At 42.3% G+C, this 26,166-nt stretch overlaps 2 protein-coding genes across 2 annotated transcripts in view; both read left to right on the top strand.

Annotated features, from left to right (window-relative positions):
* T265_01090 (hypothetical protein) overlaps positions 1-7,634 on the top strand; it is a gene marked incomplete at both ends in the record, with an annotated part of 45,026 nt that extends 37,392 nt beyond the window's left edge. Inside the window, 2 exons of the mRNA XM_009165033.1 lie at positions 1,993-2,352; positions 6,878-7,634. Of these exons, the coding sequence (XP_009163297.1) occupies positions 1,993-2,352; positions 6,878-7,399 (882 nt within the window). The remainder of the gene's footprint in view (positions 1-1,992; positions 2,353-6,877) is intronic.
* Positions 7,635-11,348: 3,714 nt separating this feature from the next.
* Positions 11,349-26,166, top strand: part of T265_01089 (hypothetical protein) — a gene marked incomplete at both ends in the record, with an annotated part of 46,915 nt that continues 32,097 nt past the window's right edge. The window contains 2 exons of the mRNA XM_009165032.1: positions 11,349-11,393; positions 14,930-15,076. Of these exons, the coding sequence (XP_009163296.1) occupies positions 11,349-11,393; positions 14,930-15,076 (192 nt within the window). The remainder of the gene's footprint in view (positions 11,394-14,929; positions 15,077-26,166) is intronic.

Genomic DNA, 26,166 nt, shown 5'->3' with positions numbered 1-26,166 from the left:
AGAGTAGATAGACGGATTCATACAACATTTAGAAAAATAATATTTGCCTTAGTGGGTGGCACACATCACCACACAATAGTTTACCCATTGACTAGCAAACATCCGAACATATATTTTGCGATGACCTGTTTTGAAATGCAAATGAGTTTTGCGTTCGACAGCAACACTAAATTATTATTTTTTTCTCTGCTCTGGTTACAGTTGAAATCGTCTCCTAAACGAACCGAAGCAGTTGTTGCCCAGTCCAACTGGACACAGCAAACCTACCCTATAATTAAAAGATAGCTTGTCAATGTGAGGCACAGGTGACTCACTCGTGTCGCTGACAGGCTCGTGATTATAACGTCCGAGAAAAAAAACTTTTTTTTAATATTCAAGCTTTAGAGGAGGTTGGTTAGATTGCGACCAAAATAAAGTTACCAATATAACAACACATTACCAATAAAATTAGAAAAACAAAACGCTTGATAAATACGTTTTAAAGTCTGTTGGTACAAGCGTCCGTGTGAAAAATGAACCGGAATTGCTGTTCGGTTCTGATTAGGATCGGCCTGACAACAATTAATCGCTTCAAGCTAATTTTGGAGCTAACTTAACGAACCCAAACAGTCCTCTGTCAACTTACCGATTCCGTCACCTGCATTTGACAGACTTCTTTACAAAACGGAATCCACTGATTCAAATTCGTTCAGATTATACGAACCAATTTCCAATGAGTAAAAGCACTGAAAATAAAACAAGGGTTAATTTCTTCTGCGTACGAAAATTCATTGAGCATGTAAATACTGTATGTATCCCGTCACTTGTTGTTCCTAGATTTTCCCGTGGATTGCAATGGTTTGCAAGTTCTGTGTATTAATCACATTACATCACGCCCGTTGGTTCGTATGAGCGTGCTTGGTCTATTGAAAATTGAGTGCAATCCAGTCACTGGTTCGCCCTCTTTGAAACCATAACAAAGCCTTTCGAGCTCTGGCCATACCTTCACTATAACCATTCAGCCAAATTCTTAACTTATGACCTAGCGAGGTTCAACATGTATGCACCGAAAGTAGTATGACGGTTCACCAGTCTCTGGCCATACCTTCACTATAACCATTCAACCAAATGCTTAACATATGACCTAGCACCGAAAGCAGTATGACGGTTCACCAGCAGCTATACTGTCTCCGTTGAACTCGAGTAGACCATTTCGAAAAGGCGTTGTCCTCCGGAAGGTATATCACTTTATCGATAACTATTGAAACCATCCGCGGCTGAACGTTGGAGCAGTTACAACACTTCAGGTGAATCGTGAGGAATAACAGTTCATGAACGAGTTAAGCACACCTTCACTGACTAGTTAATCCCACCAATCTGGTAATCGTAGTTTCCTGATTTGCTTCTTAATTCTGGTGCCGGATTCTAGCAACGTAAAACGTGAAACCGCATAGTGCAAATGGTTATCTTACATCTCATTTATACTGTAGATAAGGTTTAAACTTCTTTATTTAAAATCCGTTTAGGAGGGGTTCTAAAATTGTTCAAAAAACAAAAACCGAAATACGTTAATTCACTGGCATTATGAAATCGTTTACAGTTACACTGAGATAAAATTTCACCATAACAACGAAAATTCGAAAGCTGAACCACTCTTCATCACACTGATGTGCGATTTGGTGTACCCTGTATTGTGTCGACACATACTTTGGTTACTCCAGGAACCTCTTTTACAACTGAGGGAACATTTGAGTTTTGTTGACGGATACCCATAGTTCACGGTGCTATTTATATGTACAACGTAAATAATGGGCTATATTCCTAACTCTGACGTCTGAAATTGATAATAACCACTATCCGCAAGCGGAGGCCCCCTGAACTCTGAGTAAGATCACACCTTGTTCTATTCATAATTATGTTGGCAAACTTTCTATTTTATCCAGCCTCTTATACTGAACCTCCATTGAAATTGGTTTCTTTTTAATAATGTCAACCAAATTTTTACACAAAAAGGTGGTCGCACACTACGAGCGAGCAGTTCTGTTTCGCCTTGGTCGGCTTGTCTCGGCCACAGCACAAGGCCCCGGTCTCATCATCGTATTGCCTTGCCTCGATCGATATCGTATACTGGACCTGCGGACTTTCACATTCGATGTGCCTACACAGGAAGTCCTCACGAAGGACTCAGTCACCGTGGTTGTCAATGCGGTTGTGTACTATCGCGTGCGGGACCCGGTCCGCGCTGTTGTCAATGTCGAAGATGCGAATCGAGCGACACGTGTGCTTGGACAAACAACGCTGCGGAATGTATTAGGGACGGTAAACTTGGACCAACTTTTAACTGCCAGAGAAGATATTGCTGCTCTGATGCAGGTATGTGGTCACATCAAACTTGGGAATATTTTAGGAACAAGTCACCCCAACTTGATGTCCTATTTTCTCCACTTATCATTCATTTTGCTGAAATGTGGTTTTCTTTAGTTATTTGACTGAAGCCACTCCTTCTGTGGGTGAAAACTTTAAACTGAGATGTCCTATGACAACGACAAACAAAACCAGCGGGGCAGCTAGGACAAACAATTTTCAAAGACCCCACCGGTTCCTGAATCAGTCAGTCTATGGGCGAAAAGCAGCCGTACATGGAGGCATCGGGAAATACGTATAGGCGAAAAGCAGTCGTACATGGAGACATCGGGAAATATGACAACAGGAAGGTCTACCAGCTAAAGTGTGTTACGTTGCCTGTTTTACATTCCCCATCCTGAGGCAAAGGTTGAAATGAAACCTGTTTGTGTGAGCACAGTGCTGAATTGCACAGCATTACTACTTTTCAATAAATAATATTATCATTTATTTTCGAGGAACATGGTCACAAACATAAAAAGTTAATGCGAAAGAGTAATAGGAGAATATGGGAGAAAGGAGAGAAACGTCTCATTCGAAATCATGCCAAGAACAGTGCCAGTCTGATGAGGTGAATCCCAAAGTATGTAAAGATTTTGGTATGGGAACAGGCGTCTAAAGACTAACAACCAAAGAAAGGACAAACAATGGTGAATGCTCTTCAAGGCGCAGTATGCGCTAGCACAGTCAAGACTCGCACATCAGGCACAAAGTGACCGTCATACTGGGTCTGGTGTGAGATTAAATGGCAAAAATGTACCTTCAACGCCATGTGCCACGCATAAAAGTGTCATAAGTACGCAGGGAGCCCACAATGGCAAGCAAACACAAGTCACTGACTGCGACCTTAGGAAGTCCCAGTCCAATAACAGCCTTAGCGGATTGAGGAAAGCAGATCCCTCGATAAGAGATGATCATCGGTTGGTGAACCAAAAAGTCGATATCACAACCGATGGCATGTAGGGCTGAGATTATGGCGAAGGAATATTCATCAGCACCTTACTTCTGCTTCCCATTCCACACTGTCACTCCACGCCCATCCGAGACTATGCTGACGTCCAGTACAGTTGCACGGCAATCTCGAACAGCGATTAGGTCAGGTTTGATGAACGACGTGGAAGTATGTGCTCTCAACACCTCGAAGAGGGTGTATCCCAGTCGACGGAGACGAATCCTTCTTACTTGTCCCGACACAACATTGTTTATGGTGGTACGTGGACCGTAGGGATATATATATATATACTTCGTATACATATACATATATACGGTAAATATATACAATATAAATATATATACTATGTTTAGAGTAGTCTAGAAAATACCCTCACACGCCGAGAGCTTTTCTTGGTATCTTACTAATCGTTTTGTAAAACACTTATATTTAAGCCTTTTCGTCACAAAGAAACTAGACCTTTTTGTGATGTGATGGTTTTCAAGCCTCCGCGACTCACTAAACTGTACCGGGTCCTTGTGACTCTCGGAACGTCTCCCGTATCCGGTTGGTCAATGGTTGGAAATCTGTCTAACACAGTGTTGAAGGTTGTAACATATGTCGTGACCTCGCTTGTGCGAATGGTAATGCCTTTACATTTCCCGCCAGATACCGCTGCCATGCAGTCAGGCTTTTGAGCTTTCGGTGCGGGCGCTCTGACAGTATTATAGCCCACGTAAAACACTGAATTAATTGTGAAGCTTTAGTGTTGCACACCGACAATAATGATTATGTATTCCAGCCTAGTGTTTTATCACTCCACCGTGGTGAAACGTCTACAAGAAATGATCATTTCCTCTATAAGAAACTTCTCCGGGTAGTCTGCGTTAGTCCTGGATTGCTTGATTTCTGGAAGCGTATCGTCCAACGAGACACCCATCAAGTAGGCTGTAGTCTAGCAAACCTCCTTTGGATAGTCTAAAGCAGAGAAACGTATTGATTACCTTACCGCAGAACTCCAAAGACATCGTGGTTAACACTGAAAATTTCGTTGTCAATAACTAATCCCAAAATGTAGAAAACCTGATATTCTTTCCATCCGTATATCTTACTTATCTACCGAACTGAAACCTTCCTACAGGTTATCACTTATTAGATCAGCTCGATGGAGAACTTTCCTCCGTCTAGACAGAATAAAAGGCAAGCATCTGTACGGTTTCGTTCGGCATCTACATGATTGGCCCAAAGATACCCCCAGAATGTCTGAGTTGTGCTGATGTGTGTCCAGCAGTTGTAAACGCGATGTCTTCAACGGAGACTTTCCCGGTCCTGTCACGCCAACCGCTGTGCCCATTCAGTTAAAGTCTTTATGGAATATCAAGTTGGATACAAACTGAACTGTAATTTATGATTTTACCAATTGTATTGCGTGCAGAAACTTTAGTGCTGTAAGCACAACGTTGTGGACTGAACGCTACTATCGAGACGATGCAAACTGGGTTAATAGGCCAGCTGGGTTTGTCTTTCAAGGTCGAGCACACAGCTACCGTGCCGTCAGGTACTTCTTATGATGTAGCGGCTTCATATTGTTCTATGCGTTTTCGAAACAAGCTTATCTATTCGACTGTATTGTTCTTACAAATACATTAACGACTGAAAACCTTAGTAGAGCAAATGGAAATACGGTGTTGTGCTAATTTGGAACAGCGGATGGTGGCATATAAAGCTTCCGCGACGGATCGCGATATATATCCGGTACGTTCATAACAGCTTCACAGGTAGCCAAATATACTTTCGATTCAAACTACAAACGCCTTTTCAGTCTTTCAGTCCTGAGTGATCTACGTGTGCTGTTTGTTTTTTTTGTCTACCAAACCGCTTTTTGAATCGGTATTTCTGAAAACACCTGTGCGTTGATCACCGTCACACTGTTTAAATCCAATCATGTGATCCCGAACACGGATCTTTGAAGTGATAATTCAGTCGAACCCCCGGATAAATCTTTTGGTGGATAGTATGAGCCCGAAGAAAGACGATCAAATGAGTGTTCAGCGTTGTTGACTAGTTTGTCTGGCGGTTAGGTCAGTTCCGTATCACAAACTTAGGAGCTCAGATGCTCATGGTTTGACTCATGTTCTTCTTAAAGAAAATGCACTGTACCATTGAATTTTTTTAAAAAAATGGCGTAATATATACATATATATTCATTTATATATAGGCACACCTGTTGTCAGTTTTGTTGCGCCAGTGATATCTACGTAGATTACTCACTTTAGTCTCGGGGCCACTAAAATGACTCGGCGACGTGAAGTGCAAAATGCAATGTTGACCATAACTGCATATTTGCCGTCTACCGGAACCGGTGAGCACGAAACTCGGTTGCCTAACTTTGTGCACCGTCGTAATCATCCAGGAAAACGCGTCTTGACCGAAGCCATTCGAAATGGGTCAAACACGGGTTTAACTATTCTGAGCTGGCTAGTTAGCAATCCTGACGTAGTGATCTACACAATGTCCAGTTAGCGATCACAAACCCTGTGGAGCAGCGAAACGCACCTACCAATGTTTTTCACATGAGCTTATCCCATGTCTGATGAGAAAGAATGCCGAATGATCCATTGTCATTTCCAAGTGTATCATACTTCGGCCATGAGAGAAATGTTGTTCCGTCCTCCTGGATGACCATAATCATCGAATGTTATTTCATCTTTTCAAATAGTACTCACCTAAAAGGGACAGATCTAGTCAGTGTACCCCCTCCACTAATGGCCACATCTGCCTGGCGCAACCGAAATAGTGATAATAGCTGCTTTGGTTTCACAGCTAATTAAATTGTTTGCTTGAGGCCAAAAGTCTCGTAATTAAACCACGCGTAGATTTTGGAAGAGAATCCGCAAAAAGAAAAGCACGTAGAGTAAGAACCATGATTTATAAAAACTCACCTGTTAGTACTGTGTGTTCGACAAAAGATAATCTCTTCCGGTGTTCCGAAAACCCAGGTTCAACAAGTACGCCTAATCAAGTAAGAACAGGTGGATTGCCCGTAAGGCTCTCTTCTACCGGAATGATTACGTTTACTTGAAAGCTAAGGTGACGCGTTTGTGTCTTTGTGGTGTGAAGATCTACAGGTTTTCTATTACGTGCAAGTGTGGTGATGATATAGCCCTCGGACAAGCGAGAAGCTAACGTGAATCTACAGGCCCGACCGTACGAAAGGCGTCATCTCCAGCGGTCACCAATTACTCAAGGGGTCTCCAGTTATCGACATACATCGAGTTTTATTTGTGTCGATCGACCGGACAGGTTTACGGGTGTGGTAACTTCGATTACCCAACGTTATTGTTTCTACAAAAACCACTTATAATGATCATTTGCTTGGTCTCATCCGAATTTCGAAACATCCACACTCAACCCTCGCCATTCAGAAAGATGGTGTGCTTGGGTTGAAGTCAGTCAAACTTTGTGTGATATCTTGCAAACAAATGTAAGAGTACATGAGCTCATATTCCACTTTATCATCACAATAACTCTTAACCACTGCAAAGTGTCACTTTTCCTCCTCAGGAATGCTTGGATTCAGTCACCGAAGCCTGGGGGGTTAAGGTGGAGCGTGTTGAAATCAAAGATGTACGTCTGCCCATCCAGCTGCAAAGAGCCATGGCTGCTGAGGCCGAATCCGTCCGTGAAGCTACCGCCAAAGTGATCGCGGCCGAGGGTGAGATGCGTGCTGCCGGGGCCCTGAAAGCGGCTGCTTTCGAAATCAAACAACATCCGATCGCTCTGCAACTACGCTACCTTCAGGCTGTGAACAGTATATCGTCCGGAAAGGAATCAACTATAATATTTCCTGTTCCTTTAAATTTGCAATCGTTCTTTCAAACTCACAACGATCCCATGGCTAAAACCACTTTGACAGGTTTCGACGACGAACTGATTCACATTGATAGTAAAAAAATGCTAGAGTGCGTCCAAAGCAGCTTGGAAGATCTGCAGGCACAGATACAGGCGCAAACCGGCGGCTCTGGCGACTTGATAGACGATTATTTCGGTAGGGAGCAAGCAGATCCGTTGTCACAAATTGTGTGATATGTCTGCTCTTGCCACGTCGAGTTCTCGTCATAGTCACGGACTATTCCCCTACCCACCCGTCCGCATGCATCGCAGACCACTGATGTCATACATAAAGGACATGTGCAGGACTACTTTTGATGACCTGCGAACTCCACTGTGCATGCACATGCTTGTACATGTTTTTTTCAGGCGTTATAACTACTGGAAAAACGATCGATAGGCCGAATCTAATCAAATTTATCGATAAAACAACACTTATAGATCAAATGGCTATTTTATTTTCTGTCGGAGTGTTCAGTGTGTACATGCGGTCAATTTGGGGCATGAAGTTTGAGAAAGCGTTTAGTAAAACCATCTTTTCATTGGTGGTTTAGTACGAACTTGCAGCTCCAGAATCAGTGTATGTTTAGGCCATGTTCCATAGTGCGCACCAACGCAGGTCAACCATTTGACTCATACGAAAGTGCACACGTTTGTTACAAATCAAATTGGTAGAACAGAGCAAAAAGTAATTCAACAATCCATCATTCGATGTAATAATTCGGCTTAAAGAAGACGAGCGATCTTCAAAGGGTCAGAGAGGTTTCAGCAACTGCATTCAGTAGTGCGTTACCACTTGAATATCAATATTGGTTTGCTGGGGATATCGGCACACTGTTTGAGTAGTTTGGGTGGTAGATGATAGAGAAAGCTAGATTCGTCTGACCGTCTAACCATGGTCGTACACACTTCTTTCGATGCAACGCCATCCGCGAAAATGCAGTAAATAATGGGCTGAATATAGTAGACAGATCTGATATCCCTGCAAATTTTCGGTCAAGTTGGCCGAACTCAAAGAGCTTTGGTCGTTTGCCGAACAGCTCGTTCAAACCAGGTACAAGATCACGGTGTATTTTTTCCGAGAAGAGCGACATATGTCACTGAGATGGACTACTCGTGGAAGCAACTTCAAGTCAGCACGATTTCTTCTTTTCTAAGCCCCAACACCCTTTAGAAGAGGAGAATATGTCGGCAATGATGTACTTGGACCAAAAGATTAAACAGCTGGTAACAGCAGCTGAGGTTCTTAGTCAGGTGACGACAATTCCCTGTGAGAATACATGGCATGTGTGAGCAGACTCGTTTCCTGAGCTTGTGTGAGCATTTTCATACAGTTGTCTAGTGACAGGTTTAAAATGCAAGCAGTAGAGTGAACACACGGAGGCGCTGAAGCCTTTTACAGCCACATGACCGGCAGCCATTCGGGAGAAATCTACAATATGAGCACAAAAATGCAATATTGCTGAACTTGGCGCCTAATCGCAACGACACGTATTTCTTTATCCATCCAGAAGGCTTGGGAACCACATGTTTCCAATGGTTCGGAAAAAATGTTATGGGAGATACTGCAATCCGAGTTTGTAAAATATAGAAGTTGGTTTGGAAAGCTTGGTCGGTGTTCACAATTTGCAAACTTTTTCAAAGTCTGCGAATTAGTCAACAAAAAATATTCCGGATTGTCCTTAGGAAGCCTCGATACCTAAACAAAAGCTATCGATCAGATTAGGGCTTTGTAAACTGGGGAAGAGCCATGGTGTTTATTTTTGCATCAACGGATAGGAAAATCGATACAGGACAGGAGAGGATTGTCCCATTGCCCCAACCTTGTTCGATCTTTAGCAACAACGATTACACCACAAATGCACAATCAGGTGTTTGTTTGCAAGTGTTTTCTGCCTCTAACGGCATCTGCGTGAATCTATTGTCTACAACCATCTGTTCCCAAATTATCGGGGCTTTATCCCGGCCTTCTAAACGGCATTTACAGGGTCTTCCCATTTCGTTTTATTAGGTTGCGTACCATTTTCTATAGAGTAAAATGTTGATAGCTCAGTTAGCGCAGATGGTTGTTGGCTCGTTCGCTGAGTTCGGCAATTTGATTGCAAACGTTCCATCACCAATCGAGATAGCATCATCAGTGCGTTATTGGGGAACGTAGTGATGCGCAGCGGTTGCTTAGTGGTTGTGCGTTTAGTAGTGTTACACGTGTTTAATTATACACGAATAAAGGAACAGGAGACATGACCTCCTGTTCTTGATATCCATACACGAGGACCAAATAGGCCACAGATTCAACCTGGAAAACGCAAAAATTTTGGCATAGGGAGACTTGAGACGCGGTAAAGAATTTCTAGAAGCACGGCACTCCACGGAAGATTCGATCAACCGTTGCATCGAACTGGATCCGATTTACGCACCCCTACGTGTGGAAGACTAACATCTCAACCGGAACACTCAGGGGGGGACCGAATGTTGGATTTGCAAACAAAGAAACAAGGAACTCCTTGGAGCCAAATCAATAGAAGTCACAAGCTGGGACTCGAAGGGACAAAGGTCACTTCAGCATCGACCAGACTACGACGGCAGGGGATGCCAAGCTCAAAGATCACATGGGCATCGGCGAATGGGGACACAGGACAACGGAGCGACCAATGGAACCGCCCGACCGAACAACTAATTACATAACATTTTCCATTTTTACAACACAGAGGCTGTCAGGACGCGCCCAGACAGGAAAAAATGTACACGTGCAGAGAGTGACGCATCCCCAAAGTCACCATCGGTTCGACACGTCCGGAAAGTAGGTGAGTTGGCGGCTCTCACCAAACATGTCCCAGCAACATACGACCAGTGTAGTGGGCCTGAGAATGTCCCGACCGGAACACATCGCCACTGGTTGCACAAGTGAACGATCATATTTGGCCAATTAGTCATCCTATATATTTACGCAGACGCTATGTATGTTTTGTCCTGGCAATACAGCCGTGTCCCCAGTTCGCTGTCTTCTCCCCATCGCGTAGTCTGGCAGGCTCAGTGCGGGCGTAACAAGAGGCGGCCACCGCAAGATACAACAGAGGCAAAATAACCAAACGGACTTTAAGTAGCGTCCTGTACGCTTTTTCACCCTGTGAAGTATACAGTATCCATATCTATAAATTTTGATAGTTGATTAAACGGCAAAATCCCCGGCACGCTCGTTAAAATTCCTTGACGAAGTCTTCTAGATTAACCTTGTGTTCACGGATAACGAGGTTAGGGTATATCGAGGTTGCTCTGCTACTTAAACTAAGTTACGGTTGTATATGCCGATCTCGGAAATTTGAGGTGCGACGCCTCTCATTGCTGCAAAATGAGCGAGGCAGTGCAGGCCGAACCGAAAGCCCATTGCAAAACGAGGGTGCAGGTTTTGCCGGAATCAAACTTGTGATTCCTCAGCGTGCTCAGTGGTCCAGATAGCAAAGCTAGAGAACAGGAATTGGTTCACTCAGAACCACTCTGGTACACAGATGTCGCTTGAAGTGCCGTAAATGGATATACGAGGAAGAACAGGCGTCCAATGGTTTCGAAATGCTCGGCGGCAAAGCCGATGCGTGCACCAAGCTTTTGTAGAAAGACAGTTGAACAGAGAATTTCGCTGGCAAATGCCTTTAACAGCAATTATGTCACGCTGCATACTTGCATGACTCGCATTCGAATCGGACTTTTATCAGGAGAGTTTGGATCGCTGGAATCCTGCTTACCGAATGACAATCACTGGCGATGCTTCTCGGGCCGGAGACGGTCCGTCTGATTTTGATCTATGGGATAAAAACCAGTAGGCGAACACACACACACAAGGGAAATAGGCAGTCAGCATCGTTCCTGACCATAATCCCTTACAGATGTACCCAGGAATCACGTAATGTGGCCGCTTTAAGTTAGTTACGGATGAAAAAGCGACATTCTCTTAGCCGTGCGGTATGAGGTCGTTTCTTCCAACGGGTGTCAGACAGATTGGAAAGGTTAATTTCAGTTCCAGTTGTATCTGTTAGGCGGGTTGTGAGTATACCGATCCCACCGAGAGACCCGCGTTGCACATTCCAAAAGTTACGGTGCTCATCACGTGCCTGATTTCAAGTCATTGATACGCGTCGTTTCTGAAATCATGCTCAAGCGTGTGTACGAAGCATTTCTGTACGTGGACTTGTCGGTCAGTGACCCAAAGTGGAAGATATAGCTTTTTGAACTCACCTGAAGGTCATTGGAATCAAGAAGATTTCTGGCGCTTCCCGTGTTCTAGTGATCTCTGGTAATTTTTTGTGCCCTCAGAGTTTCCTTTTCGTACCAAATGTTTTGACGAACAAATGTTGTTCTGTACCCAAATCTAACACTGCATGTTTTTCGATTCGATTTGTAGGGTTCTGTGTGGGGGTTTCATGTTAGGTAGTTAAACGGGCGGCCTCCAGAGTGTTCAGCTTCTTCTGTCACATATTAGAAAGAGCAGCAAAAAGCTCCGAGATGCAGAAATCTTGTGCTCCCCGCACGAAAGTTGCTCAAAATGGGGTATAATTCATGTACATTGTAATCGTTGAAGGCTCTTTAACACCATGAAAAGTAGGGGTTAGAAAATGATAATGGTATGATCACGTGGTGAATATAATGAAATTGAGAGTTTCAACTCACAACGTTTATTTTCATTCCTCATACAACTATAGTTTTGACTAAAACAACAAAGTGGAAGTTAGCAATTCTTTAGAGATGCTGATTAATATACTTCGTTTGATGGCCTTGATAAGCTTGTCACATACTCAATGTAAGATTCAATTTGACAATGCGATATGAACGATAATCCTTCCGAGATTACTTCACTTCATTTTTCACTTTTGCCCAAAATAAAATGTGTACAATTGAGATGTCAACATAGCATTGATATTCAACAGCAAACCACGTGGCCATTTGAATGGTTAGCCTACCGTATTTTGATCGAAGCAAATGCCCGTTAAAAGAGAATTTTTATCGTTCACTTTCTTGACGTAAAGCTACCCCTCTGACCTATATGGTGAGCGGTTCGGCAATTTTCTCTGCTTAGGGGAAGAATAAAGTATAATCGCGACAATTCCACAGTAGTAGTTTGAACAGACAATACATAATGACATCCTATCTGCGCGATTTTCGCTGCCGCATAATGAACTACGGGAAGTTGCCACAAAACCTGATTGTCCAATTGCGTAATTTCAAACACTCTGTAGACAATAATATTCTGTTTCGGCCTCAATCGAAGTTTCTCGTTGCTCACAAATCGCAACACTGTGTGCAATTTTCGTTCCGTAACATCCGGTCGCATGTTGTCTGACACTTGTCAAGTGCAAGTGATGCTTGTTTTACTGTCTACATTGAACGGGGAAATGGGATGTTGGGAGCTCGTTACGACGTCCAACTCAATATCCCCACGTACTGCCTCCCTTCAAATGACGGCCTGATGACTTACTTGACACACAAACGTTTCTGCGGAGTTTGATTTTTATATCAGAGATAAAGAATCACATTCATAGGTGTTTTACCGTCACTAAGGAGCTGTGCTTTTCAGGTACTCTTCGTACACCAGTATGACTGTCTATTTGAACACGAAATCCCCGTTAAGTTAAAAACCAAGAATCGAGTTGCAACGGGATTAAAACAGTAAAGAATAGCAAGAATTTTTTTAACCTAAAATTCACGGTCTGGTAATTCTAGTGAGAATGTAGTTCTGGTCATGATTGGCGAAAATGCAGCTGACGAGTGTACTACCATAAAAGTGAGGACAATGCTTAGACACAGATGCATTTTTAAACCTAAAACGGTCAGCATATTAGACTGCTATTCATTTAGTCATTTCGGAATTTGGACTGGCACATCTGATTAATTGCTGAAATACGGGACCTTGAAAAGCCAACTGAATGTCTGCTTGGCAATTCATGGCCCCACTGTTCATCAAAAGCGGGTTCTGAACTATACCATAAAAAGGCATAAATTCTGCAAACTACAAAATGGTTTTGTTTGTGTGGATCAAATATTTCTTTTTTTATGTGAGTCAAGCTAAAGTCTGGTAAAAGATGCTGAGCAAAATATCAAGCTAATTCTGCTTCATTTTGACGCATGAATTCCACTCAGTTGTTTAGAAGACAAACCCACGATAAATTGGAACAAACTGAGCAAGGGGTAAATTTGCACAGTTTTATCTGTACATCCACATGTAACGCGCACCCTCAAACTCGGATTGAAAGGAATAATCAAGCGGTTTTGTCACTTCCAAATTGTTTGCGTGCAGATGAACATTGTTTTTCAGTTTACAGTTTGCCGAGTGTGATGATGTGGGTGAAAGTCGTATTTTACCCCTCCGCTGTCCGCAGTAATTAGTAAAGAAAAACAATTAATGGACAAGGCATCTGCTGATGTGTGTCACATCTGATTATAACTTTGCTGAATGACAAAATAAAAACACTTTGAACATCCGAGCAGTTTAGCTGTATCGTGTGCAAATGAATCGCTTCCGAGAGCACCTGAAGAGAAAACGGAAATAAATTTCTGATGCAGTTTCATTTTGAATAAATTCTCATGATACTGTTATGTTGTTATATTTTCAAACAGAAGAAATAGTAAAATGGCCATGCATAATTGGGTTATCGCTTCTCTTTTGCATGTCCGGACGTTGTTTTGTTGTGAACCACGAATGTAAACTGAATTTCCGAAATAAGTTACACAAAAAATGTCACAAACGACGGTGTGAGATTTCCTCCCTTCACTTTGGTCAATCCATGCAGATAGGTACTCGTCAAAAGTAGCTGAATTACGGAACTCGTAAAGTTTTGAACCTGCGATTTTCCGACCAGTGTTTGAAAGCGTAACATTTCACCTGAATGACTTTCGCTTGGAAGGGAGATTGCAGCGCCCATTCATCAGTCAAACAGACCCCAGCACCCGATGAGATGTTGACTGGCACTTTGGACTCAACTAGCAACACAAAAATCACATGTTCGAAACTGAGCCTTGTGGTAATTGCACACCTAACGATTTACAATGAGAAAACAGTGCTCCTTGGATTTTTGACACAAATTGACTCCACTTGCAGTTGAAACCTTTGAAATATCATACTAAGTCTATAGACCTATAAGTGACCAAGAAGAACAATAATTTCATGGGTAGAAATACCATCCGAGAAGTCGCCACTCGCAAGTATGTTCCACTAAGGCCAAACGAACACCTGATCAAAGTCGAACACAGCTGACAGGCGCATTACCACTCACACCTAGCCAGGAGCTGTCAGGCTTTATTGGTTGTTGATCAGGTGGCAGTTGATCTGTTCTCCGAGCTTGGCAATTGGCTTGCAAACGTTTCGTCATCATACGAGAAGACATCATCAGTCCGCAGTTGGTTGGATACTTCTTCCTTGCCTGCGTTCGTTTATATAGCATTCGAAGGCAATTACGTCGGAAGATAACAAATGGCCTTCGAATGCTATATTAAAGCACGCAGGCAGGGAACAAGTACCCACCCAACTGCGCACTGATGATGTCTCCTCGTATGGTGACGAAACGTTTGCAAGCTAATTGCCAAGTTCGGCGAACAAATCAACAACCAATAAACTCAGCCGAGCTACCAATATTTGTACACATTATTAGCTGTCAAACTTTATCATCAGAGGCGGTGACATCAGTGTTGGTACTGAGGTTTCACAGCCATGCAACCACTAAGTTTATTTAACCTCAGAGTAAAAATGACAGGAAACAGCTGGAGAAGGAGGGGACCCAACGCTGCAAAGATGTGCCTATGCCTCCGAGCGCTCAATTAAAAAGACCACCAACTCCACTTATATCGATCGGCCTCCATTTTTTTACGTTTCTCCGGTCAAGCGCGGTGAGTGTCACAAGGATCCCATCCTGGAAGGCGTACCGCACCAACAACACCCAAACTCATCGTGATCTCTTTAATACCCTTCTCCTGATTCATAAGCTGTCGACCTCGCTAGTTGTCAAGGTGGAACAGGGAACAACAACAGTATAGTATGCATAGCATATGGCCGAGCCACTGCAGTGAATGCTGATGGATGTTTTCCTGCTGCACAGCCATATACCTGTTTTCAAATTGCCTCGTTACGAAGCCGTTGACGCCATCCGACACCAGCAACGCTCCTGAGGTTACAAACCTGAAGACGTCTCACATCAGGTGACAGAGGCCATTCCTGAAACCATACAACAGTGCAGCCCTTGTCGTAGCCTTGTGTAAGTGAACCGAGAGATATGCCGTCTTGAAGCCACAAGTGACGCGAATTAGCATACGTGATTAGGACCCCTGAGATTATTGTACTGATTTTACTAAATACGCTTTCTTTGAAGCTAAAATAAATAGTCAGATATGTAAAACTCTCCACAACCCTTTCCTTGAATTCCGGGAAGTATGCTCAGAAACTGCAAGTTCTGAAGCATGCGTTTCACTTTGAGGCTGCGAGGCGCTTGGCGAAAGATTTTATGAAGGTAGTCGGTCCATTGAATCGGACCTGAGCTTTTCCTTCAGCTAAAGATGGGAAAGATATTGTCGGTCTAATTCAGGTCAACCGGTTTCTTTGTAGCGATGAAATGAATTCTGGGGTTTTGAAGACCTTTCAGCGCCTACTCCAATTGCTTATGAGCAACAAATTGAAAAAAAAGAGTGAAGATTTTAGAGACCTCACCATACATTCACACACATTCAGAAGCATGTGAATACGGGAACCAAGTTATGTCCAAATTCTTCTCCAGCATCTCCGGATGAGGAATTTCAGCATTTCAACGCATGTTTGAAGCCAAGGAAGGCAAAGATTTTTGGCCCTCTGTACATATAGCGTTGCTGGTAAACACAACGGAGGTGAAAACGTAGTTAACGCAACCTCTAACTGGTCGAAATCCTGCATGATGTTCAGCGATTAGGGAGTTACGTGATGCCATAAGACGACGAACCTGTGATTCTAGAGGCCCCGTTTTAACGACAGTCGAACTAACAACCTTGTGGATTCTGTGTTCAATGCAAGTGTCTGTTTTTAAGTGTGGGCACTATTATTGACTCACCTTAGTTGTCCGGGACGTTTTCGTCTTCCTAAGTAGACGCAACCAGGCCAGAGAGGCACTGAGTGAAGAATTCATTGCCATCTCCTAAGAGGGCACGTAGAAGGTCATCAGGACCAGGATCACAAAGTCACTTGCGTAAAGATATACACTGGAACACTTCCGAGGCTGTGGGTGTTTCCATGTCCATAGTTCACCTATCTGCTAAAGATCGGCGTTCCGTACTGGAGGTACTGCGACTAAATGTTCCTTCACGGAATATCAGAGGGTCATTCTGGAACCTGATAGCCTCGTTCACAAAAGACCACACGATGACGCAGCGACTACATCAGCTCTCTGCGGTGTAATTTGGCAAAACACAAAAGCACTAATCTCGTAAGAGTGTCTGACAGATAACTGAGTGGATAATTTACCCTTCTTGAAAACTCTAACTCTGCAGCCAACAGGCTGGTTATAAGTAATCGTACAACTTTTCTTTGTTACTGAGGAGCAGGCAAGACCCTGCTCTCACTATCATAGTTTGAGTCGATAAACTAGGCCTACGGCTAAGCGGCGCTGAAGTTCGATAGACAAACTTCCCACCAGAACACTCATCCAAGGGAAGCAACCGATTAGTCACAATTTACAGTTGATCGCATCTAATTTGTCGAGTTCAAACTTAAAAATATAGGCTGTACTACTCTGTTTCAAAAAAATCTGGGTCTTCCCAGATTTTTCTGTCAAGAACAGCGAACCATATGATACATTTCAACCCAGCTTGCATCTGTGAGATAGAAAAAGATTTTCAAAAATAGCCTCCAAAATTATAGGCGTAATTCATTACTCATAGGGTTGCTTGAATTTCCACAACAGCCCACGGCTTGTTTCACCGTTTTTTGGGCTCATCATGTATTTCCTCGATTTTCTGGTAAACTTATGATTTGTCTGAACCCGAATAGCACGAAGTCATACATTCGTCTGTAGAAAATTTTCGGCAACCTTATGAGTCGTGTTATATCTAAGAAATTTACCACGGTATCATGCATATCGTGCAAACTGAAACATGAAACGGTCTGGTGCAACACAGTCAGTTGCTTAGAAGTACTATAAAAGAGAAGTTCAGCTGAGTTCCAGATGAGTCTGCCGTCAAAGCTAAACTGGTATGCAAATGACTGTTTGTCAAAATCTGTTCAATTTGGATTCAAGATGAACAAAAGTTTGACTGAAACTTAGACAGTGAGCCTACCCAATGAGCCCCAAGAGGGACGAGACTAATTGTGGATGGACTTTTCAGCAAACTTTGAGTTATCTTTCAACGTATCTTCTCTCAGCTTGAACGTCGCGTTAAAATGAGGCATCACGTACTAACCGAGTGATGCTAGCACTCCAACAGACGACCTGAACAAGGAAAGTAAACATTGCAAGTATGACGACAAACTATGTGGTCCAATAGCAGTCGTACCTGCTGCAGCTTTACGGCGTACTCAAGAAATACACACAAGTCATGTTATCATTCTGTGAATTATTGCTTACTCTGATGGCATTACTTGTGTGCCTTAACGGTAATTAAACCCAACAAACGTACAAACAGCTCCACATAGGAATTATCTCTCTCTCACGCAGTTGGATAAGCAGGCGTCTTTTCTCAGTTTGTGCATAATACGTCACTCTGACGAAACAACCTGACTTACAGCAAGGCTGTTCGGGAATACTAATCCATTTGCTTCAGTAGTTTCATCCCAACGGGACGAAACATAATCCGCCCTCTTTGTTTGGAAGACCGTGCTTAAGGGATATGACGTTATATGGGACTTCTAAATAAATACAATGTAACACTCTATCATGGCACCAAGTGAACCGTAATTAACGAACGAAATAACGTGATTATGCATAAGATGCGACACTACGTTTATATCTCACCACATAAAACTGCGCTTACGGCATAAGGACACGACAACTTGGTCTGTACAACACAGTCTCCAAAATTATTCTTTATCGAACAATGATACAAACGTGTGATTTGTTTTTCCAAATATAATGCCACCTATAGAGTACTACTTGTTTACCTGTGAAGTCATTTCCTCATCTTCAGCGATCATCAACTTACTCGCTTGGAACCACCACCGTGGCGTCAGTGAACCAGGTAGAAATGTTCAGTGGAAGAACAACGAATGACTGACGAATTCGTTTCAGGAACCAGCTAAATACATATTCAGAAATATTGTTCAATCTGAACATTAGTAGCTTACTGCCTGAGCAATGTACCTCAGTGCAAAAAAAACATGCTTCTAGGGTTCCTTCACTTCGCATCGCTGTAAACGTCAGGCTTGTGGCGAGCGAATCGGTAATTCTTTTTTTTACAAGACAGCACGCACTGATGAAAAATCTACGGTAATTTATTCCACAACCTTGAGCTCATAGCGTGATTTATTCGAGGACGGTTTTCAGTGTTCGTTACCGGGACGTCATCAAATTTGACAATTATCTTGAACTCACGAGGCCTGCCAAAACGATCAGCAAAATTTCAACAACAGATGCGCAGAATTCTGAGCGGGGGAACGGAGTTCAATAAAACCTTGCGGAATGATCCAACCATTTAAAAGTACATTTAAAATTGTTCGCCTCGGCGCCAAAACGTAATTTTAAAGTTTTCTGGCTCTAGATTTTCATTTAACTAACGAACTGGTCGCCAGACAAGCAAGATATTGTTAGCAGGCTTAGTAGCCCAAATCAGCAACCAAAAAACAGGCAGCAAATGATAGGCGCTAGATGAGGTGGTGTGACTATGCACTAAAATTTACGTGGTCAGAATTATAGCAGACGATTTTTAATTCACGTGTGTTGGTTGTCAAGTTGAACGAAAACTGTCTGTGGTCAATCAGGCAGTTGGGCGGCTGGAAACGTCTTGGTGGAAACAAACACGTGACATTCTAATCCGGAGACAGCTATATGTCAAATTGTAAAGTCGAAATGGCCCGTTACTGCAGTGTTGGTTTGTGAATTTTCTGGTCTTTCTGCGTAGCACTTTATTCACAAAGTCTATAGTCAGTTTATTTGGACCATCTAAGCCGCAGTTTCGGTGTTGAAGCAAAAAAGTGGTTGCTATCTTGGTCCTCTAAACTTTTCACCCTAACTTATAGATCCGATAACGATTCTACGTTCAGTTGTTGGAAAAGTGTGATATATTCGATGTTTTCGAGCACCATCAATTTTCCACTAAAAATTCATGCTTTTATACTACCGAAGCCACCCAATAACCGGTGTGGAAAGAGCTATTTAGAGTGATCAACGGTACACGGCCAGGGATGCGAAACAAAAAAGGGAGCAACAGCCGAATGCTGTCGTGAAGAAGCCAGTAAAGTTTCCACAGGTTAGGTCATTTAACACCGGGCTGATGTGACGACAGATCAAAATACACCTGAAACTGTCTAAACTCTGAATGACTTTGATTTTCGCCCGACAGTTTGGCTTTCCATTTTTCTCTACTGGCTTATAGCTACCTGAGTTGTTCTAAAAAACCGCACACTGATGAGATTACTAATGTTGAAGATTCTAAAAAATATCAAAGTCCTCACAAATTTCCCTGTCTGGTTACAAAAATTTCAAATGATGATTTTTTGTTTCATCGACCAATTCGACGAAAATCCCCAAAGAATCCAAAACATTCATTTAAATAACCGCTGCTTTCCGTTAATTTAGCTATAAAGAATAAGCTCACGTAACTGTTTACATTTTTGCCTATAGACCTGGAGCTGATGTTTTGATGTCCTAGAATCCATATGCCGGAATCGTCTGTACCGTAAGATTAATGCCCCGCATATAGACATAACATACTACTCCCAAGATTGCGGAAAACCCTCATTAATATCATTATAAACGAGAGATTTAACTGGTTCCAGTCTCCCGTCAAAGCCAACCTGGTTTGCGGTATTTCGTTACTACAACATATTTAACCCATTGCTATTCTCTGTAAACTGTGGGTTCAAGAAAGTTGACGTGACACAGTGCGCTGCATCATTAAATATGCCATCCAATTATGTGATTAGTAAACCTAATTCAACAATGACAGTTAAAAGTAACCCTGTCACAGTTCACTTGTCATTCAACGTGACATGCTGTCCTATTGACAAATTTGCGTCCCTGTATTCCAAAGTATGTATAAGAAACTCACAAATTTCATAGGGGTAGAAAATACTTCGGAAGGACGAGCCAGTCGATGGTAATATGAGACGCATTCGAGAGATGGTCGCGCGCAAGGTTTCGTTTAAGCATTTGTTCTCGAAAATAATGCGTGTCAGTCAACGTAGTTTATTTTCCAAAAAAAAACAGATCGTTTTATCACCCTAAAATCACCGGATGTACCCAGACAGTAAACTCAATAAAACCCATTATTTTTTTGAATGCGATGCCGTAAAATCAAGTATGTTTATTTTTACACTCACATTTGAACGTTCGTGATAAAAGTAACATATGCTTGTCTAACAGTTGGGCAAGTTACCGTACCACTCCAGGTTTTATGTGAACTATGAGCTCAGTTCAGATGCGCATCAGTTGTGAAAAGCCAGCCACATTCATCAGACCTTTCAATGAAACTCACAACAAAGAATAGGCGTAAAATATATGAATCTAATGTACTGATCATTCAATATCAACGGTTAAACCCAGATCGATCAATTTGGAACGGTGCGCAAACAAAGAAGCTATTGAATACAACCATTCAGATGCAACTTTTGTAAATCGAGAAACCTGGTAACCGCGCTTTATCAAATCTAGAGACTTCTCTAGATTTTCTATAGAGAAACCAAAACCACTAACACACCGCTACGCACAACTTCGCTCCACAATAACGCACTGATGATGTCACCTCGACTGGTGATGAAACGTTTGCGAACAAGTCGACGAATTCTCTAGAGAGCCAAAGCTCATCATCGTCATGGACAGCACGAAACAAGTGTTCAGCTTCACTGCCGTACACTTCGTGGCTTTACATGGGCTGCGATGCTGTGAGGTGCCCTCACCTAGACAGGAGAATGGATAGGGTCCCCAACCAAAGCATTTGGCTCAAACGCCTGCGTTGCTTGGCTGCAAATACGGGTACATTAACATTTTACGGAATACGTCACCACAACCCACAACATAAAGGATCATGAGACTGTGTTTGTCGGACCTCGAACGATTGACCAACCTAGTATGAGAGATTCCGTGAGTGTAGCGGTCCCAGCATAGCCCAATGGGACCCGAGGTACGTCACACCGTCACACCACGGTAAAGTCCATCCAAAGCTTAGGACAACCCAGGGGTATTTAAATTATACTGGTTAGTTCACTACTGAATTCGTGCATTACTAGTTTTTAAATACATAACTAATTATGTGCGCTGATTTTTTTGTGTAACTTACCGATACAAACGAAAATATTTGGTCAAACGATCGGTGCGATCAAATCAGTCTAAGAAACTTTCTCATACTGATTGATTTCTGTTTGCTTTGTCAAAAGTATCAAACTGTGTCTTTCTCCTGTCAGGCTGGACCTCATATATTCCTCAACTAAGCAATCTGTCTGGGTCAAACATAATCAGCTTTGTTTATGAGTTTAGGGTGACGAAATGCCGAGCTTTTGGTTGCATTTCAGGAGGCGCGTGGTGTGGTTGACCTGGGATGTCTGTTTTTGTTTTTGTTTCGTTAGGTAGAATAAATATAATGCAGTAAACCGTATGTGTTTAAAGGACCGAGTTCACCCAAGAGGGTTGAGTGAATAGCACGTTTTCTGTGATAATCAAAATTAACACGTGCTTGAAACACAAGTAGATGATGTGACGATTCACGGGGGTTGGCAGCAATCCAAAAGACAATGAACCTCACTTTTGAGTAACATCTTTGGAGTTGGATACTCGTCGTGTGCCTGAAAATCCAGATCGGTAACACAAGTAGATGATGTGACGATTCACGGGGGTTGGCAGCAATCCAAAAGACAATGAACCTCACTTTTGAGTAACATCTTTGGAGTTGGATACTCGTCGTGTGCCTGAAAATCCAGATCGGTGACGTTTCTGCCCTCAGAAAGAGTGAGAGAGAGGGCAAGATCTGCTCGCTCAGGAGCTCCGGTTTCATCTTTCAACCATGCAGTGACAATATAGTGACATCAAAATGTTATCGGTTTAATCAATATCTGCTTAGCCGCATGTTGATACATTTTGGGCCAATCCACTACAAAACGTTGACCACAGAATGCACCTAAAATTTTGCTTCCAAGTCGTTCGAGGTTCCTCTCATAAAGTAAAAGTACTTTCACATGTTGAAAATCATCTCCGACACCCACTTGTATTTCTTGACAGAAAATTTAGTATTTCAACAAGGCCCACAAAATTCACTCCAGAACAGCTGTACAAATAAATGTTTCAAGAGTGCAATCACATATATCAATCTTACAATCGATAAACTCAATCCTGAGTTAATCTCAGAACACGATGCAATCGGATTGCTTGGGTTTTTAATTTCTCGTAGGAGTTACTCTATTATAAGCTACCTGAAACTAGTCCCATTAGTTGTTGTATGATGAAACGTGAAAAAGAAGCAATCAAAACAAGTTTTGATGTCAGTCATAGCTAAGAGGTAAGCAGAGAGAAAGTGTCCTCACAACAGATTCATCCTCCACAAGTGGAGTAGTGTGCACCACTTGTAATAGCTGAAACTGACATCTCTTTTCGACTAAAAGCACCATCACAGTGGTTAAAAGAAAAAACTGTGGTTTATTTTAATGATTTTCGGATATTCAGAGAGCACACAAGAAAGATCAGAAGTACGTTCAGGAGCTTCGAGTTTCTCCCAAATTATGCATACATGGATTCTCTCGTTCCGCTGCCATATTTTTTGTGCACACTGCCATCGAATTTTGCAGTAAATAATCCGCGTACAACCGGCTTCTTCCATGCATCAGTATAGCGGTTTGACACGAAATTGTGATTAATGAACTTTCTACAGGTGGGGATATAAATAGCAAGACCAAGTAGTAATAGTACACCGTACACGGATTTTTTGTAAAATCAGTCATTTGCTAAAAAATGGCTGCCAAAGGGAAATGGAGAAAGGTTGACCAACTTCATCTATTTGGAGAGTTTTTTTGTTTTTATTTGCTTGTCAGAAACGGATTTAATGCATCTATATCGCAAGTATATGATTTCATTAACAAAATACACATGAATAATGCAAGAGGTTGAGGCCCCAAGATATTCATCTAGCAATATCGGTCAACACATATTGTAGTAACGGTGAAGGGAAGAAGGCATTCGCTGCGGAGTTATTTATTCGGAAATGCCAACTGACCGGTTACAGACCATTGAACAAGGAAGCAAAACTCTAATCTGCATCTTAGTTACAAAACCTGGACACATCTTCTCCCGAACGAGTTTTCCTGGAGATTCATTGTCTCCAATCATTTGTCGGTCAAATAAAAGCAAATGTTACAAAGTGGCCCCGCGAATTCCCCAACAGAATTCCATTTTTCAGTCGACGCAAAGCGAAATTCTACGAACAACGCACATTACTCGCGTGCCTCCCGATCAGTAGTAGCACCGTTACAACGGTAGTTTTCTCAGCTTAGTTATCGATCTGGGCCTTCCAACCTAGCGTTCATGTCAAAATAACCACCAAGGGTGTACAGGGTATATTGACGCCCAAGACGAAGTCAGGAGCAGTTGTATAGCGCTTCATTTATATAGCGTAGGCGGCTATGACTTTCTTAAAATAGTTACGCGTTCTGAATGCGCCATTGGCTACCGGCATTCAACCAATCCTGGGTTGGGTCCAGACTTTCGATCAATCAGATCTCGGCCTGATGCCGGACCAGCAAGCGCCCCGAATTCTAGGCCAATCTTGCGTAGGACGAACTTCTCCGCCGTAGCAGCACCTGAGTGTGAGCGGTAAAGCGTCTTCCGTGTGGAATTCCGCCTAACACAAAAACAGTCACATATCTTCATAAAGTAAACTACTCACAAGTTTGCTGAAAGTTCTTCGGCAGCCCACGACCGGTTTCACCCTTCTTGAGGCTCATCAGGAAGGCGCAGTCCTCGAGTTTCCGTCAACCTTATGTTCTACTTGAATCCAAATTGAACTGTTTTTCGAGAAGTACACTCATTTGCAAATCAGTTTGGTTTTCACGAGAGACTCAACTGAATCTCTCGTTTATGAGGTTCTACGACTGAATGTGTTGTACACAGGTCACCTCATGATTCAGTTGGCACGATATTCGAGATATCGCAGTATATTTTCACAAAGGAAACTACTCACTCCTGAGCTCATCTTCGGCGCTCGGATAAGCCGAACCACGTTGTTAGCGCGTATACTTTTCAATTGATTGACAGTTATCACCGAAATAACCCAGAAAAATTGCTCAGTGTGACCACTCAGGTGCCATCAAACGGCCTTTCAAAAAAGGCGCTCGCTGCAACCGAAGCAATTGCAAGCTGACTTTGACAACCATCAGCTAGAGACCAGAGCTGTGACGCAAATAAGCTGGCTATGTAAGGCACAACCAGCCCTAACTAAGTTTAATTTGGTTCTATTATAAGCCTATTCTCCAGTTTGTGGAGTTATTTGATTGACTGACCTTACGGTCTAACTGTATTGCAATTATTACTCTCTTTGGATGACTGCACTAGTGAGACAGGGACCATATCAGCATCACACGATTTTAACGTTTGCACCGTAAATTTTACAAATAAACTAATTAAAAACTCCTCGTGATACACGTATTCAAAGTCTTTAAAATAGACCTCCAACCTCTTGCGTTATATTTAAATTCGATCATTTGTTGTTGCTAGTCGATTTTCAAAACGGGGTCTCACACTGAGCACTCTTGTTTTGATTCTCTCATACGTGTTGTTTTGGGTGTAACTCTGAAGCTAGCAATAAATCCAAAGGACCGGGTTGTCATCAGTTAATCTGAAATTATTTTCAACTAATGCTTGGCACATTGCAAACGCTCAACAGCCTGTACGTTACCACGAAGTTATGTTTATCTAGTGATGCCAGTCTGTTGATTTTCGTCGATGGGCTGGTGAAAAGGAGCAATCCGTGCGGTTTTCGGTGATACTGCATTGAATAATACTAGTTTTTATACATCCCTGAGAAAAACTAGCCGAATTTTTAAAGACACAGAACGAACGAAAGGCCGCACAGATATGATTGTTGTAACTCCGATTATCCTATGAGTTACACATGCATTGAATGTTGTAACGTGAGTAGGCTGTCTTCTTCCTAGGCTGTCTGTTAGAAAAAAACATGTTTAGCTGAAGTTCAGACTACTAGACTACCAAACTCTTACCTCATTCATTTCCGATATGAATGATCACGGTGTGCATAGGTTTGGTGATTTTCAATCGATATTGAGATAGTGAGGCTAATTATGCCGTGAAGCGCTGTTTGAAGCTGTTTTGTCGTTACTTGGAATTATTAGCGGCGCACATCTCACGAAACTAAGAGCATTTTGAGCTCCCAAAAAAATTTTGGCCACTGTTTGAACATTTAAAATTTCGGCCTGTAATTTTGCGCAGCAATGTGATTGGCTCTCACTTAGGGTGGACAAACACCGCTCTCGCTTTGATCAAATCTACTCGAAGCGTACTAATATTTTAGCCAAGCTGACTTATACCGCTTTTATCGTTTACGTAAGCTTACAAAGTGCCTTAACCATCGTCGTGTTTTTTAAGCTTACTCATACCTGCGTACCAGCAGCGTACCAGCATTGGTTTTCATAACTATTGTCCCATATCCCCATGATACTGTTCAGTTATCTGATTCTTTGCCTCATATTATAATTTTGTCAAACTATTCATTGATGGTAAAACTTGGATAGTTGAGGAAATTAGGAAAAGCTTTTATCCCTTACATATAGACTTATTCTACTACTTGATATATATATATATATATAT

The sequence above is a fragment of the Opisthorchis viverrini genome (genome assembly GCF_000715545.1).
Source record: "Opisthorchis viverrini unplaced genomic scaffold opera_v5_11, whole genome shotgun sequence".
Classification (NCBI taxonomy): Eukaryota; Metazoa; Platyhelminthes; class Trematoda; order Opisthorchiida; family Opisthorchiidae; genus Opisthorchis; species Opisthorchis viverrini.
This window is presented reverse-complemented; position numbering and strand designations above follow the sequence as displayed.